Here is a 17,073-nt window from a genome sequence, read left to right as displayed (position 1 = left end):
TTGGTAATATTAATCCAATCTTTGGGCGATTTTCTTTTATTAATCCCACCTACGACATATTTTTTAATAATCCCACATTTACTACCCAACGACTTTTATTGGGCTTAAGTGACCGAAAACCGGTGAAAAAGTCAACGAGATGGTGATGAATTGATGATGATGACTGGATATATCGAGAGAGACTACTACTACGTAGGGATATATTACCGCCTACAACAGGTTTATGACCTTTTAGGTCCAACAAAAGTCGCCGGGTAGCAAAGGTGGGATTATTAAAAAATATGTCATAGGTGGGCTTAATAAAAGAAAATCGGCCAAAGGTTGGATTAATATTACCAAATTTTCCTAGTTTAAATGAGCCTTTTCAGGTTACTTTTGCCGAATAGTTTCCTTTATCTATTATGCCCCCTCATTGCTTTTCAATTATTAAGATCGAAATCTTGAGTTTATTACACCAGGACTTGTTCAGACTTTAAGAGCGCATCGTTATGATTTTTTTTTTTTAAATTTAAATATATACAAAGTTGACGTATAAAGAATCCTTTACAAACTTATATGCCTTTAATTCTTTAAAAGACCCTTACAAGAACCAACATAACAAAATGAGCGTAATTTGCTCTTATATACGAAGTACAAATTTACAATTTTATTCCTACAAAGAAAATGTTTTACACTTCCTCCGTTTCAAAAAGATCTTTACAGTTACTATTTGCACGAACTCCAATGCAATATTTAACCACTAATATATCCATTTTCGTATGTGAAAAAATTATAAAAATTTGATATTCTGAAAATACATACCGAGACCAATCTGACAAGATCTTACATGTAACGTTTTGATGTATATAATAGTGAGAATTTACGGTCAAAGTTTTTATACTTTGGACACATTTTCCAAAGCGTAAAAAACTTTCAGAAAGTGAGGTAGTATTATCCTTGCTTGAATGTAAAAATCGAACTCTTATTCCACAATCATATACTAGTATGAATGGCAAGTCTTCAACTATCATCAAATACCTACGTGGCTCCATCTTTAGTAGCTTATCATTCGTTCTACTTTGGTATCCAGTAATAAATGACGGGAATGAAATCACTTTAAGTGTAATTTGGCAAGACAAATATGTCAAATAACATGTATCATAATATTCATGGTAATGCAATCATATTAAATTAACCTGTATTTTTCTTCAACAGGTTTCATCCCGAAGTCCCGAACAATACCACGTACATACGAGTGAAATGGAACATGGTGATGATTTATGAGGAAAATATGTATCAATGAGGTTTTGACCTTATTGGTTAAGACAAAAGGTCTGTGTATAATAGGTCGTAACATTACCGAGAGAATTGGCGCAAGTCCTTTTCACAAATGTACATTATAGTTCAATCATATTGACACCACTTATTAGTTATTACCATCTACCAAACAATCCATTAGTACTTAAAAATCACATAGAGTGGGTTGTTGCTCTTCATTAGTAAAACTCTATTATTTTAGGGTGGGTTTATCCTCATCTAGTCATCAGAACTTTCAGAGTGGTTAAATTCTTGATATAATCAATTAGGTATGATGTTTATATTAGATGAAGTTTTACTGTTTTAGGACCCACTACTTACAAGCGATCCATCTCATCAATATCTTAATCTTAATCTTAAAGAAAAATATCTTCAAAGCACTCAAAATTTCGATCATGGAGGGGACAAGCTCCAATTTTTTTATCCTGTTTAACTATTTATTGACTTGTACAAGTATTTCTCTATGGAATGATGACAAATTTTGCATTTAAGAGAATTTAGAGCTACATTATCAAATTAGCTTGGATTTTTCTTTCATACCATGACAAAGCAAGATTAAGAATGAACTTTCATACCATTTTGGTATAATTAAGGTCACAACAAATCAAAATTGATCATTTTACATGTAATGTTGTTCAGTGTGAGTACGTACTCTTAGCAATGCATTCAACTACTAATTTGCTTGCTAGTAGTAATTACACCGGACGTTCTTTATAACAAACAAATTAAAGAGAGCTCGGCAACCTTTATGTGGATGTCAACTAGTTTAATTGGTTAAAGTCTTGAAAATGGCAGTTGGAAAAGTTTGTAGACGATCTCAAAATCTAACCTTACTCTGGTACCATGTAAAATATAATCGAAGGAAAAAAGATTAATAATGTGTTATTATTGATTGATAACTCAGTCATAACTGATGAATATTTATAGTACAAAGTAATCGTATGTACGTAGGACTACTACAACTAGGAAAAAAAATGATGAAAAAACAATTAGGAAACTAATTTATGCTAGCAATTTAAAACTCTCCAACAGACCGAAAATCAAATAGTACTTAACTCATAGAATGAGAGAGATTGCCGTACAGAGACACCCAGAAACACTATATACAAATTGTTGCAGAACATACTTAAACTTATAAGCCTGTGATCTGAACTAGACATACAAGAACAGAACATGGCGCCGAATTCAACCTTCAATGTGGGACGACTCACAAAATACTTAAACTTGTACTTAACACAAATCATTCGCGACATTGGCTGATGAAGCATTTCTTCCTGCATCGACTACATTCGAGCCAACTTTAGGCGACACCATAGTCACAGACATAATGGTGCAGGTTCGACAAACAGGGCAAAAGGGTGTTTTGATAAGCCAAAGATCAACACATTGAACATGAAAGTAATGGTGACAATTAGGCAGAGTTCTGCAGTAATCACCAACCTCAAAACTGTCCAAACAAACAGCACAATCAACAACTGTAGTAGTTGTTGCAGTAGCAGTAGCAGTAGCAGCAGCAGCAACAGCAGCAGCTTGTTTGTACTCGAAACAAGGGAGTTTATTAAGGTCTTTTATAGTCATCCCTGCTCCTTTAATAATTGGGACACCATCTGCATAAAAACCTCTCCTAAATGCCCTCCCAACTATACATATATGAATCATTACCAAAATTGCAATACCTATAAATAATAACAATACAGATATGATAATTTCCATTACCATAACCTGTCTTGTTCAAATCAAGAGTTTACCAAAGGTTTTAGTATCCTCAACTATTTGATCATTCATCTCTTTCGATGAACTCTTCTTGTCAAATTTCGCCGAAAATTTGCTTATTTTGCTTCATTTCTCTTTTAATGCTCCATGATTTGTAAAAATGATCATGTTTATGCATCATAATTACTTATCTATTTGGGTTTTTTTCAAGGGGGAAAAGAATGAATATGGGAAGATTTAGGAATATTGCATATCAAGAGAAGTGTTGATGATGAAGGGGGTGAAAATGGGTATGTTTTAGATGTGATTTTTTTGAAGTCTAATGACAAAATTTGTAGGAAGAGTAGAAAAGTAATCCACTTGTGAAACTAAAAATTCCTTTTATGGTGCCTATATATTCTTTAATGGACTTACTATTTGGAATGACCCAATTAGACTTGATTAATGATTTTGGGAATAATATATATGAATGTTTTTAGTTTTGAGGTGGAATATCACATTTTAAATGTAACTTGTCTCCAATAGCTATGATATACCAAGGTCCAAGTAGCATCTATGACCGGTACAACTATACAAGTACAACTTTACTTCTTGTAACTAAAGTTGATGGTTTTTTTTACTCGTCTAGAAGTATTATATAGTATCACTATGTAGTATTAGCTTTCGACTTGGAGATCAAGACAAATAGTTCAAGTGGATTCTTGACAATGAATAATAACATACGAATTATTTTTTTATGTAACATGATTTACATGAATATACTTTTCTTATATTTCGAAATATTTGTCTTGAAAAATGTTTTTGGAAGTAGAAAGAATAGTGTTATTGTTGATTTTGTTTATGAATAAGTTGGATTTCAAATTTCATCAATAAAGCTAACTAAGAAGTTGTAGAAATTATATATTCAATTTTATTTCCAAAAGAAGGAATTTGGGGTTTGGAGCTAACAAACATGCATATCTAAAGATGACAATGGCACAATCCAACATGAAAAAATCAAGATATAGGGGCACGGAAAAAGTATGGCACGAGCAAGAAGGTGTGAGATGTACTGATAAAACACGTTAAATTGAGTGAAATTAGATTTAGATACGTAACCACGATATGTCCTCACACGAAGGCACCTAGACTTAGACCATGTCTAAGTCGCCTCTTAAAATTTCGACACAATACGATACGACACGACACACCACGACACTAGGTGATTTGGCGCTGACTCGGCATGGCCCACGTCCTCTTTAGGTAGATCTAGCAAGAAGCACTACTAAAGGGGAAAAGTAGTTGACGGCCAGCTAATGGTAAAGGATATAGTCACTCTCTTTTTGGTTAAAATATTAATATAACGACGCGTATCAAGCATATTAACTTGCTTCATTAACCTCATTATCATTTCTCTAATCAATCAGGAGATTTAGAGAATAAAATATCATAATCATTTTTACACCATTTGTCCAACACAAAAATGTCAACTCACCAACGACTTGCAAGATAATAATATGAATGCTTCATTAAGCTTTTGCTACTTTGGATCAATAATATACATAAACCATATAGTATTAAATAGTAAAACAAATGAAAAGTAATAAATTTACTTGTTTTCCATATATTTCCCATTACAAAATAATGATCCCTTCTCACAATGTAAGGTTTCCACCATTTATCTAATGTAAGACCTTGGTGTGTTGTTTTATTTCCTATTGACCGATCATTTCAGGGAAATGTTAAAATAAGTTTTTATTTTAGTTCGAATAAGACAATAATATAATGTTTAATTCAGCTTACAACTAAAATAAGTTCAAATAAGTTCGGATAATTGAAAATCAGATAAATAATATGTAGCCAAAGACTTAAAACTTTGACACAAATTGAAGCTTTCGACACGCATGTGAATTGTAGTGTATTGATAATGTGGCTCTATTACCATAGGATTGTAGGAGTTAGCCTTGATTTGTCACGGGTTGAAGTTTTACCGTAGGATATGATAGGATAGGATATAATTCAGAAAGATAAGTAATGATAACACTTATGGAAAGCTATCAATTAGTATGATATAATAATTAATCAAAGGAATTATTTACAAAAGATGCTAATGACAACGGATGAAACTCCTAGGTGGTGTAATTAAGATTGAGATGCAATATTTGACTTAATTTTATCTTCGACTTTCCTTAAATCCTTGATCAGTAATGGATGAATAATACGGAGTACGCTATATCCAAATCCTGTAGATTATGAATGTCTTCCTCTAACATGGGAGTCTCTATAGTTTGGTATAACTAGGAAACCTTTATATTCAATGTTCTTTTTTATATTGAATGAATTATTTTATTAAATTATTAATGAACCGTCACAAATTTAATTACAATTAATTTCCTCTAAAAAACCCGTTAAAAAAATAAGGCTTTTCTTACCTTGGAAAAATAATTAAAACTAACGTATGTACTCCGTATTAATGTATTATCACGTCAATATAATAGATTCTTTTTGTCCTATCCGGAATTGAAATTTATTGCTTGAATAATTATAGAAATTTATTTTTATCGTACCAAAAATTAATTATTAAGACAAGTTTAATTAGGACTCTAAATTTAGAGATTATTATACCAAGAATTTGTAGGAATTCAGAGTCTATTAGTCTTATCCTAACTGGAGTATAACACTATTTTTCCTTTTTTTACACAATTTCGCCAACAAATAATTCTGCCAATTAGCTAGTTGTATTTGATTGGGTTTGTGATTTGTGAAATCCTACGTTGGGATGATTATTTTTTATCCAATTTTAGAATAAAAATAAAAATTATCCTACAAATTATTTAAAATCTGATAGAATTACAGATAGTAAGTGTCGTTGGATTAGGAAGTTAACCCTAATATGACTTGGCAAACAATTAAACTTCTTTGCCATCTAAAAACTATAAATACATACCCTCTTCACCCTAACCCAAACACAACACACAATATTTCATACATAGTATTTAGAATAAGGAGATCATCAAGATAATACCAAGAGTCTGGTAAGCTTTTTTTTTTCTTTTCCGATCTCTCTCATTGTGATTTTCCTTTTTGTTCTTTATAATTAAACTTTCGATAATGTATGTTCTTTTGTTTACAATTAAACTTTTGATAATGTATGTTCTTTTGTTTAATTGATTGTTATATGAGTTTACAATTAAACTTTCGATAATGTATGTTCTTTTGTTTACAATTAAACTTTTGATAATGTATGTTCTTTTGTTTAATTGATTGTTATATGAGTTTACAATTAAACTTTCGATAATGTATGTTCTTTTGTTTAATTGATGTTATATGAGTGTAATATTCGTTCGAATCATGTAGTAGTATAGTAACGCATCCTTTTGAGTTTTAATCCGTATTATTGAAGTTTGACTTGAACGATTCTTTTGTGTTTTTGATGTGTAAGTGTGTAACCAATGTACGTACAAAAACAACCCCTAGTAATTAGTTTACATGATTTATTTTTCAAGAAATATTTTTGTCAAGAAATATTGCGATAAAGATAACATGAATATGGTTGTGGTAGTATATTATTATGAATTTACTTATTTTTGATGGAAATATTACAAATAATTGTCTTACAATAACAATGAACATGAGAATTGCTAAATAATTATGAATTTAAATGATTTTTTTCCATATAATTCTTACCGGCTAAAATAATTATAAAATTTTGAGTGTGGCGAATATGATTATGAATTTGCTTATTTCTAATTGAAATATTATAATTTCCATTACAATTATTATGATTATGAGTACGGTGTTACGCAAAATTAGTGTATGATTCTTAAATTTTTTATTTATTATGTGAAGTGTATAAAAGGAAACATATTTTCGAAACGTAAAGAATTGGATATAGACGTATAGTTAATATTGTTGACTTGACCTATTTTAAAATTGGACCGTTTGACTTATTTTTATAATTTTATTTATCAACGGTAAGTCATTATTAATTAATTAATTCGAGTGATGAAGTACTAGATTAGTACGGAGTATACGGAATAGTAATCCGTACAATCCGAATCAAACAGAATAACAAGTCACTATTAAACCTCGTACTTAACGGATCCCGAGAATTAATATTAACATTCTAATTAATTTTTGTACCTACTAATCCATTCTTTAATTATCACTTAACCCCTTAGGGCATTAGATTAACCTTTTCATGGAAGTTTAATCTTTGTAATCAACACTTTGATTTATTGCCAGAATTGTGAAATTTCTTTAACACAATAAATAATTTCCCTCAAATTGTGATTTTGTTTCCAGAGAATTTGCTGAAATTACCACACAATGGTGAGCCCTAATCAAGTCAGAAACGCCCTTGGAATTATAGGTACAATTTCTTTCTTTCTTTCTTTTTTTTTTAATTTTTTTTTATTAACTTTGATTTATTTTTTGTTTTTAATATCATCCAATTGTTGTATAATGTTGCAGGAAATGTCATATCTTTTGGTCTCTTCCTTTCACCTTCGTAAGTTTTTTCTTCCAATTTACTACGAATTCTTTATTAGTTACGATGTTTTATTTAGATATAAACCTTAAATATCTTATAATTATCAACAGGCCAACTTTCTACCGAATTATCAAGAACAAATCTGTCGAAGAGTTTAAGCCATGGCCATATGTTGTTACCGTACTAAATTGTTTATTTTGGATGTTGTACGGTCTTCCCGTCACACATCCAAATAACATCCTTGTGACTACAATTAACGGCATTGGTTTGGGCATAGAGCTCATCTACGTCGCCATCTTCCTCTTTTATTCATCTGGCACAAAAAGGGTACATAACATATTTATTTATTTTAATTTATATTTCATACTATAATGAATTTGAACGAGTAATGTGACAATAATTGTTTTATCTATTACAGCAAAAGGTCTTGGGGACTTTGATCGTAGAAGTCATCATCTTTGCGGTAGTATTGGTTTTAACCTTGAAGGTGTTCCACACCACAGACGCTAGGACTATATTTGTTGGAGTATTTTGTGTCATCTTCAACTGTTTCATGTACTTTTCACCATTGTTGGCCATGGTATGTACAATTTCTATCAATCTTTTTTACTCTATAATTTTACGCGTATAATTTCTCTTTTAATTTACGCTTATAGTTTATCTTTTAAAATATAAAAACAAAACAATTGTTGTTGTTACAGACACAAGTGGTGAAATCGAAGAGTGTGGAATACATGCCCTTCCTTCTAACACTCACTGGATTCCTTAATGGTCTTTGCTGGACTTCATATGCATTGATCCATATTGATTGGTGGATGGTGGTAAGTTTTTATAACTCGAACTGTAATACCTCGTATTTTTATAGTTTAATTATGTTATTTTATATTATTACCGCGACTAATTTACTGATTTTAATGGCAGGTTCCAAATGGTTTGGGCACATTGTCTGGAATAATGCAGCTCGTCTTGTACGGAATTTACTACAAGCGAAAATCGAACACATCCAATGAAGTTGAACTCCCAACAAAGATGGCTACTGAAGTTTAAGTTGAATGATCTCATTATCTCAATAGTCTTTTTAGTTTTATTGCTTTAGATAAACCATAGTAGTTGATAGTTAGAGAAGAGTTTTGCAGAAGATGTTTAGTTTATATTTTGTTTCATACTTTAGAAAGTTTTCAATACAATTTTGATTTTTTCGGATTATACTTTGTTTTTCGTCTAATATTTGTGCAATTATATTCTAAGGAGTAATTTGTATGGAAAATTTGAGTACCTTTTAAAAATAATTTGAAGTAGAGGAATTGTGTTTTGAAAACTTCAAAATAACGTAAAACTTTTAAAACTCACTCAGAATAGATAAATTAACTTAAGCTAGATAAATTCACAAAAATAAGTGAACTCAAGTGAAGAACAAGCATCCTTAATATCTTACTGTTTAAGATGAATTGTGTTTCAAAATTATTTTGTTTAGAATTTTGCTCAAGGCCTGTTATGTAAAATAAGTTCAAATAATATAAGTTTGGAAAAAAAAAAGTTATTTTCAGAATTTTCACACACAAATAAGTTTATTTCAGACAAAATAAGTTTTTTTTCAGATAAAATAAGTTGAGCTTAGATAATATAAATTCAGTCAAAATAAATCCAATAGAACGGAGCCTAATATGTACTTAGTATGCGAACTGTAAAAAAAAGATGGAGGAATGAGTGACAGACAATGAGAAACAGGAGAAATTGATTTACAAGTCTGGCAAAAACTAATGCAGACTTCAAATTGGAACAACCAATAACTAGAATAGTTTTTTTTTTTTTTTTTTTCTCATCTATAAAATGCTCACATTACCTTTACTTTTTTTTCTTCACCATAATTACAAGGCTGGATGGTATCTCCTGCAAAAACCAAAGCAACAACCAATAATCCCAGACTATATATAGATATATATATAGGTCGGTTTGCTTGGGAAAGTTTTTAAAAGCCATATCTTCTAAGGTCCACGGCGTCTTTGGAAGCAGAAACAGCTTTGCTGCTGATCAACAGGGATCATCCCTCCACCTTTTGTCGTGTCAATCGCCTCCAACAACGAAACTACCTCGTCCATTTCGGGGCGCCTGTCGGGATTTGCATCCCAACATTTCTTCATTACATTTGCCAATGCACTCGGACAACATCTTGGCATTTCCGGCCTTAGGTTCTGAGGATCCCACGACAAACAATTTCAGCACTCGGAAAAAAGGGCAGGAATGTCAGAATTTCATGAGATGAGCAAATATGTGAGTGCATATATACCTGGCGAACCACAGCAGAAGTCACCTCTGAAAAACTGAGGTCCGGGTAAGGCATGTCGCAGCAATATATTTCCCACAAACAGATACCAAAGCTATACACATCACATTTCCTGTTATAGGGATCCCCGTTTAGAACCTGAAAATTATATCCATTTCTCAAACCATTAGTAATTTATCAGATCTTTTTTTTGCGGGACTTGCTAGATCTTCAGTATATAACACAATCTAAGGGCTAGTTTGGTTGACATTATAATGCATGGGAAGTCTACTTTCCTAGGAAGTATAGAGCAAAGAAGTAGTTTGGTGACATGAACATAGGAAGTGAAACTTCCCCCCTAGGTAAGTAGAACTTCCCATGGGAATTCTAACATCCTTTGCTCAACCAAACAAAAACACCCAATCCCTAGGAAGTTAAAATACATGGAAATTGCAAATACAAGGGAAATATAACTTCCCAAGTGCAACCAAACATCACGTAAGTCTTCGGTGCTCTAGAGTCTAGTCTTGTTTTAGGTCTCTGTGCATTAGTGGTTACTTACTGTAAGGAATTTTTCTTTGTTAAATCAACCATACTCCAAAAATGATTGACAAAAGGATGCTAAAGTAAAAGCCAGTCTCCGGGAATGGTAGCATGGTAAATTTTATTACATATTTATTCTACTCCTAGTTTCCAACAGCTCATCATGTTAGTTCAGAAGAGTTGTTTTCCTTTTTGTTCTAGTTGGGCCGTACGGGTAAGTTAATATAGCAGTGAAACCAAACAAGCAATCCATACACATGAATATTCCAGTCCAGTCTTTCTCTTCTGAAGACAGTGATACAACTCCAGGCTAACTGTTAAGTTGCATCGCATAACTCAATCCTCGCTCAAAAATGAAAAGAGGTACGGGTTACAGACTTACCTCGGGGGCCATATAACCAAGTGTTCCGGTCTCTCCAGTCATGTCACTAGGATTTGAAGCCTCAACACGGGCTACACCAAAATCTGCGATTTTAAGAGTCCTTGTTTTATCTAGTAGCATGTTCTCTGTCTTTACATCTCTATGAACAATCTTCTCAGAATGGAGATAGCTCAACCTGTTGAAAACACAATGTATTAGGTTGGATGAGTTTGCAAAATTATCTGAATTTATACTAATTTCAACAACACAATAATAAAAAAATACAAATAATTTAGTGGAAGTTCATATTATTACCCTCGAGCAAGATCAAGCGCCAACTGGTGGACAACCTTGAAAGCTAGCTTCTTTCTTCGGTTCTTAATGAGGTAATTCTTCAGGGCACCCCCAGGAAGATATTCCACAACAACACAGCAGATATTACTTGGCATGCTAATTAGGCCACTTTCTGTTTGTATTTGTAGTCCTGATGCACCCATCTTTGCCCCAATAAACTGCAGCATGCATTAATGGTTTTTATGACTAAGAGCTCTGATAATAATATATCATTTTCAACACGTATTGAGTTAAATGTAAAAGTAGCAAAAATCTGGTAGACTACCCTTGAAACCAAATCAATTATAGTCAAGCTAGAGATCTGATAATAAGATATACGTAGTACTTCTACACAGTATATGCATTACATAAATAATAAATACTTTTTATCTAATATACAAAGCACTTTAAATAAAATTTCAAAACTTTGGGCATAAGGTTGGACTTTGAACTCCAAGAGTTTGAGACCAAGAGTCCAGTCCAGAATATTTTGGTCTCGGAAGTCGAAGTCCAACCTGATGGACAGTTGAAATATGGACAGTTCACTCTAAGATTCAAAAGATTTTAAGAACTCAATAACTCGTCAACAGCAATTACTGTTTCCTAAATCTTATATAAATTGCAAGGTTGACTGGATGAGGCTTGAGTATCTTTGCAATTATAGGGTAAATATTGCTACTTGCAAACATCTATATCTGCAGAATCCTCCCCCCCCCCCGAATAAAAATAAGAATAATTCGGAGTAAAAAAGTATAAATAATAAAAGAATCTCTTCAGGGTAATGATATGGTATCGTACAATGGTGTAGAGTAGAAAATTGTCGAGGTCAGGAAATGATAGAAAGAAAATAAGAGAACAGACTAATGCCCTTGATCACTTACCTCATTCTGTTTAAGGATATGATGATTCCATATTTCCATCCATGACCGAACTCTCAATAAGTGAAGGGATGAAAATAAAAAGTCGGTAGATAATGTGGAACATCAAACAAATTGTCACGGTTTCTTAATTTCTGGAATATCAGGTAATCATTGTCCACCTCAGCTAAGCAATCAATTTACCTTGTCAAGACTGTCTCTCGAGGTTTTTTTGGCAAAACTCTCTCTAGGCTTTTAACATCATATGCAAATGTTCAGCAATGATGTAAAGTTATCCAAGAGAAATAACTACCGAGCTATGGAAATGTAATAGTCTAATACAAGGGTGCGTATATTACCTACATTCTTTTTTGTTCTATGCTTTCCTCATAAGCTTGATCCTTTTTGTTCTTTACACTTCTACCTTGTTCCATTTTTTACAATAATTCCTACTACTTACCCTACCCCTACACAACCACCTCACTTCTTGAGTCACTAGTCATTAATTGACCCAATTTCATGTTTTTGACACTTGTGGCCCTATTTTTCATTCTTTCTAGCGTTAATTCTTGTGCAAATAGTAATTCACCAACACATTAAGAAACAAAGGTGGTAATTGATTGGCTTATTAATTGTAATTTACTTTTTTGGTGAAGAAATACATGGAAAGGTGTGACAAGAATTACATACTTACACTTTTGGCACGATAAAACATCTTGCACCGGAGCAAATATTAAGGGACAAAAGTACCCGAGTTATATAGCCATCCCACATTAATAACCCATTATTTAATCATTGAACTTTGCTAACTTTGACCATAAGTATATCAAAATATGTATTAGAGCTATAATGTCGAAGTACCATTAATAGAAAATCTTGATGGATCTTTAGTATAATTATCATTTAATAACTCCTACCATGAATTATGATACACTCCGCCTGCTTCATATTGATGTTCCTAGTTAAGTTCTTTCCTAAAATCTTACCATCTCTCTCTCTCCTTCTCCGTCCCTCCCTCCCTCTGAAAGTCTGAATCCTAGAAAAGTAACCCCTGTGCTATTTTCTCTCCTAAAAAAGGATGGCAGTGCTCCCATAAGTAAGATATATTGGTATAAGGGAAAATCGGGAAGAGACTTGTCAAAAGTGGCAAAGATTCATAACAAGAACATCTTTTTGAAACACCCCAAAAGAAAACCAGGAACATCAATATGAAACGGACGAAGAAATGATTACATAAAAGCTTAATTTTAAAGTTTGACCTCTAAAGTCAAATGCAATATTTATTTTGCAACGAATCTCTCATCGTTATACACCACGTTAAGGATTAGATAGGTGATCATCAATACTTTCATTAATGTCTTTTGGATGTTGATTAAAACAAATAGGCAAGCCTTCTTGTGTGAGGTTTACATACATGAAAAAATAAGTAGATACACTAGCCAGCAGCAACCCCATTAGAGAGAGAAAGAGAGGGAGAAGAAAACTAATGTCTCGATCAGTGATAGCTGGGTGACTCCTTTGATTGACACAGCAATTCATTATGCTATCAGGCTACCACACACACTAGGAATCTTTCAAATCATAATTAGAGTCCATTTGGCTAAGCTTTGAAAAACAACTACTTTAAAAACACTTCTATAGAAACTTCTTTTAAAGAAACCGTGAGGTGTTTGGCTACCCTGTCCTAGAAGTGATCATAAGGAAACTGCTCCTTAAATTTCCAATCTTCTTATTTTCTTTTTGACTTAAAAGAAGAAGAGTAATCTAGATAAGTTAAAAATAAAACATCGTTGTTTCCTTCGTTCATATCCTAGAAACTGTTCTGAGTTCGCTAGCAATTAGAAACTACTTTCATGTTCTGTAGAGTTTGGCCTTGTTTCAGATGTTGGGTCCTAGTAACAGTCCTCCTAAAAGCTTGGCCAAGCACCTATAAGAACCTAGATTTGATCAAGTACTCTGTATAACTCTCAAAATCATAATATCTTCTATAACCTTAATGCCTGATGAAACTGATGTGATGATCTCCTCAATACTTGTTCACACACAGAGTAGCAGTAGATTAAATGTAATCAGATGTCATTCGAGACAGGTCCCCAGATCGATAAAGGGCATATAATAAATAATAAGTTGCATAGAACTTAGAATTTCCTTACAGCTTAACATGTTGCTACTTACTAGAAAGATCTACCCCCCATCCAGCACTACTATTTCCATGTTCAAGAAGCATACTAAGACATTTGCCTAGTGAACTACGGAGTATCATTTTTTAAACTTTATTACTCATGCATTCAAAAGAAAAAGAATCCAACAAGGAACACATCAGAGATTACAAACAATTAAACCATCCAAGCAGACATGACATGTCAATCATGGACAGTTGGACACAGGCCAAAAAGAGCAACTTCATCCACATCCAATAATAAAAAAAAAATGAAATCATGCCACTTGAAAGTATCTAAGAATACATATTTCCAATATGCAAGAACATTGAGATTTTTGCCCATACAACCTGATTCAGTACAGGTGTACAACTCTCTCCAATAAAATTATTTTCCTATTTTTTGTATTAAATTCTTGTTTTAGTTCAGTAATGCCCCAATTATGCACAGGGAAAAACAAAACTGAAGTTACATAATTTCCATCCACATTGATTAAAGCAAAAGAAAAATTAAGAATACACACCGTAGTCACATTCGGATGGTTAAGCTTGTGCCACACTACAACTTCCTGCGTAAAGGCTGCCCTGAGCGAAGCTACTTCAGCTGTCGTTCTCTGCCCCTCCTCACCCCAGTCAAGCAGTTTAACTGTAGATTAGAAAATATTTAGGCCGTCATCTCAGATATATACTACACAAACAAACAATTCATGAAAAAGCTCGAGCTATGGGCTTACTGCACAGACAAACAATTCACTAATCGCAACCAAGTTTTAACTTAAAACATTTAACCAATCTGACTTCCACTTTCATTAAAAGATACAACATGGCCAAGTTGGGTTATAATGCATCAACCAACAGTTTGCATTAATTTCCAAGTTCTTTTTTTAATTTCATGTTACAGATGAGATCACGTGAAAGATTGAAAATGTCATCAAAAGTTCAAGCTAAAACCCGTGCTTTAATAACTTCACAGATTTAACAGAAAATACCCTCACACTCGTCAATCACCATCTTCTCATACGATTCACTACCAATCAGAGGCAGAAAAACTTGCCACAAGTAGATATAAACCTCCAAGCAATACAATCTAGAATAGAAAGGGAGCAATGGAAAATGACATAAGCATTGTACAGGACCACCTAATGCATTATGCCTAATGCCTAAATGTAAATAACAAACCAACCAAATCTCAGTGGACCTCATCAAGATTCTGGAAAGCAAAGCAAATTCAGTATCTTCCAACTTGAAAAAAAACATATCAAAGTTTAATAAAGGTAAATCAAACAAACAATCCCACTAAAATTAGCTATAAAAAAGTCTAATCCGATATTAGGATTATGGTTATGATATACGCAACCCTAAGGGCTAAGAAAACGAAACAACCCATCTGGGTTTTAGAATGAAATTGACACTAACAAAATGAGGTAACAAAAACAGTAAATTTTCACAGACATTACAACAAACACTTGGTGAGCAAGACCAAAACAGAGGATAAAGCATGGGAAAACTCTTACCGGCGACATCAAGACCGTCATACATCCCACGATGAACGGTCCCAAAAGTGCCACGAGCAATGACAGACTTGATGATGAGCTTAGAAGCGTCGATCTCCCACTCATGTTTAACATCACTACTACTTTGTTGCTCACCGAATTCATCTTTTTTCTTGGCTTTTTCCATTGTTAATGCTCTGCTTAGATGCCTTTCTAGCTGTTCATCCAAGCTCTTCAGATCAATCTGATCTGCTCTCACAAACCCACCATCTCCCCCCTCCTTCATTTTCCTTTTTCTTCAAATTAAAATTCAAAAACAAAAAAAGAGGGGAAATTTTTTAAAAATGAGCAAAAGGGTGTTTCCAAAAGTACAAATTTAAGCCAAAAACAGTAAAAGTTTGAAGCTTTTCTGGTGATTTAGGTTCTGGGTATTTGTGGGTAACTCTGATTTCTGGTGCTGAGTTTGAAGTTTAGAAAGAAATGAATTGGGAAAATGATGAAAAATTGAGAGGGTGTAGAATAATTGAATAAATGAGAGAATAGAATTGATTATGATTAAGGTGTAGTTGGGGTTGGGTTTGATTGAGAGCTGTGGTTAGTTTCTGTTTCTGTTTCTGTTTCTGTTTCTCTCTCCACTTTCAGAGTTCGTCAACCATGTGAGCACATGGAAGTGCCTGATATTTGACTTCATGTCTTTTAGACTTACACCCGCTTTACTCCCTCCCCTGCCTCCTTTCGTCCCCTCATTTATTGCCATGTTTTCATTTTCATCTTTACCCGTTCTCTTTACCCGAATTTCACTTTTACCCCATCGGGATTTATTAAAGCTAGTTTTATCCGACATGAACTTATACGATTATCATCTAACATTAATATTTTTTTATCATTCTTGAACTTAATTAATTATCTGCGCTTGTTAGATATGAACTTATCTTGTTTAAATTTATTTATCCTCATCTGAATTCAAATAAATGAAAATAAAGCGAGAAGAACAAAGTCTCATTTCACATATATTAGATCTCACATGTAAATCCTAAAAAAGCATGTATTTCAAATTAATAAAAACATAAATCTCGCGCGTAAATCTTAAAAAAGCATGTATTTCAAATTAATAAAAACATAAATCTCGCGCGTAAATCATAAAAAAGCATGTATTTCAAATTAATAGAAACATAAAACATATAGTCCATTTAAAACAAATCAACATATCCATTTTCATACAAAAAATAACCTAAATTCATATAAAAGAATTGAATGTGCAATAAAAAAACATGTCATCCATTACACTGGAATTTTAATGGTGGATAAGAGTTCGCCGTACACCCAAAGAATATATACATATGTTTGTATAAAAGAACATAACATTAAGATAACAAATGTGATGTATGTCCTCTTTCATTTATGGCAATGATAAATTAAAACTAAAAAAATACTTCACATATGTCATGTTCTATTATATATTTAATGATGTTTTGAAAGTTTATATTAGACAAATATAATAAGATTTCATGTGACTATGTTTCTCATTACGAATCAATTACATAATATGAAGGAGGAGAGTGTATGATATTGCAAACTACCTAAA

At 32.7% G+C, this 17,073-nt stretch overlaps 3 protein-coding genes across 4 annotated transcripts; 1 reads left to right on the top strand and 2 right to left on the bottom strand.

Moving 5' to 3' along the window:
• Window positions 1–2,149: 2,149 nt before the first annotated feature.
• LOC110790153 (E3 ubiquitin-protein ligase ATL23-like) lies at window positions 2,150–3,452 on the bottom strand. The gene has a single exon (XM_056827946.1). The coding sequence runs from the start codon at window positions 3,013–3,015 to the stop codon at window positions 2,527–2,529; it is 489 nt and encodes a 162-aa protein (XP_056683924.1). The 5' UTR covers window positions 3,016–3,452; the 3' UTR covers window positions 2,150–2,526.
• A 2,490-nt stretch (window positions 3,453–5,942) lies between these two features.
• LOC110790152 (bidirectional sugar transporter SWEET7b-like) lies at window positions 5,943–8,686 on the top strand. Of its 2 annotated transcripts, XM_056827945.1 has the most exons (7): window positions 5,943–6,023; window positions 7,294–7,360; window positions 7,462–7,498; window positions 7,591–7,807; window positions 7,899–8,060; window positions 8,182–8,301; window positions 8,402–8,686. In XM_056827945.1, the coding sequence occupies exons 2-7, from the start codon at window positions 7,318–7,320 to the stop codon at window positions 8,525–8,527; spliced, it is 705 nt and encodes a 234-aa protein (XP_056683923.1). In that variant the 5' UTR covers window positions 5,943–6,023; window positions 7,294–7,317; the 3' UTR covers window positions 8,528–8,686. The 2 variants fall into 2 exon arrangements, with proteins under 2 accessions (XP_056683923.1, XP_021850617.1); XM_021994925.2 differs by lacking the exon at window positions 5,943–6,023 and having other exon boundaries at window positions 7,222–7,360.
• Window positions 8,687–9,123: 437 nt separating this feature from the next.
• LOC110790137 (serine/threonine-protein kinase STY13) lies at window positions 9,124–16,212 on the bottom strand. Its single transcript, XM_021994898.2, has 6 exons — window positions 15,510–16,212; window positions 14,520–14,641; window positions 10,963–11,159; window positions 10,669–10,843; window positions 9,768–9,902; window positions 9,124–9,672 (listed from the first exon to the last, which is right to left on the bottom strand). Exons 1-6 carry the CDS (start codon window positions 15,772–15,774, stop codon window positions 9,466–9,468), a joined length of 1,101 nt encoding a protein of 366 aa, XP_021850590.1. The 5' UTR covers window positions 15,775–16,212; the 3' UTR covers window positions 9,124–9,465.
• Between the last annotated feature and the right edge of the window lie 861 nt (window positions 16,213–17,073).

The sequence above is a fragment of the Spinacia oleracea genome, chromosome 5 (genome assembly GCF_020520425.1).
Source record: "Spinacia oleracea cultivar Varoflay chromosome 5, BTI_SOV_V1, whole genome shotgun sequence".
NCBI classification, from domain to species: domain Eukaryota; kingdom Viridiplantae; phylum Streptophyta; class Magnoliopsida; order Caryophyllales; family Amaranthaceae; genus Spinacia; species Spinacia oleracea.
The sequence above is the reverse complement of the archived record's forward strand: the minus strand, read 5'-3'. Positions and strand labels throughout refer to the sequence as shown.

Excerpts from the sequence above, each read along its gene's own strand:
- LOC110790153 (XM_056827946.1), bottom strand. The coding sequence starts at position 3,015 with ATGGTAATGGAAATTATCATATCTGTATTGTTATTATTTATAGGTATT.
- LOC110790152 (XM_056827945.1), top strand. The coding sequence starts at position 7,318 with ATGGTGAGCCCTAATCAAGTCAGAAACGCCCTTGGAATTATAG. Across the intron at positions 7,499-7,590 it reads GGTCTCTTCCTTTCACCTTC|GCCAACTTTCTACCGAATTA; the intron begins GTAAGTTTTTTC and ends AATTATCAACAG. Across the intron at positions 8,061-8,181 it reads TTTCACCATTGTTGGCCATG|ACACAAGTGGTGAAATCGAA; the intron begins GTATGTACAATT and ends TTGTTGTTACAG.
- LOC110790137 (XM_021994898.2), bottom strand. The coding sequence starts at position 15,774 with ATGAAGGAGGGGGGAGATGGTGGGTTTGTGAGAGCAGATCAGATTGAT. Across the intron at positions 14,642-15,509 it reads TGACGGTCTTGATGTCGCCG|TTAAACTGCTTGACTGGGGT; the intron begins GTAAGAGTTTTC and ends TCTAATCTACAG. Across the intron at positions 9,673-9,767 it reads CTTCTGCTGTGGTTCGCCAG|AACCTAAGGCCGGAAATGCC; the intron begins GTATATATGCAC and ends TGGGATCCTCAG.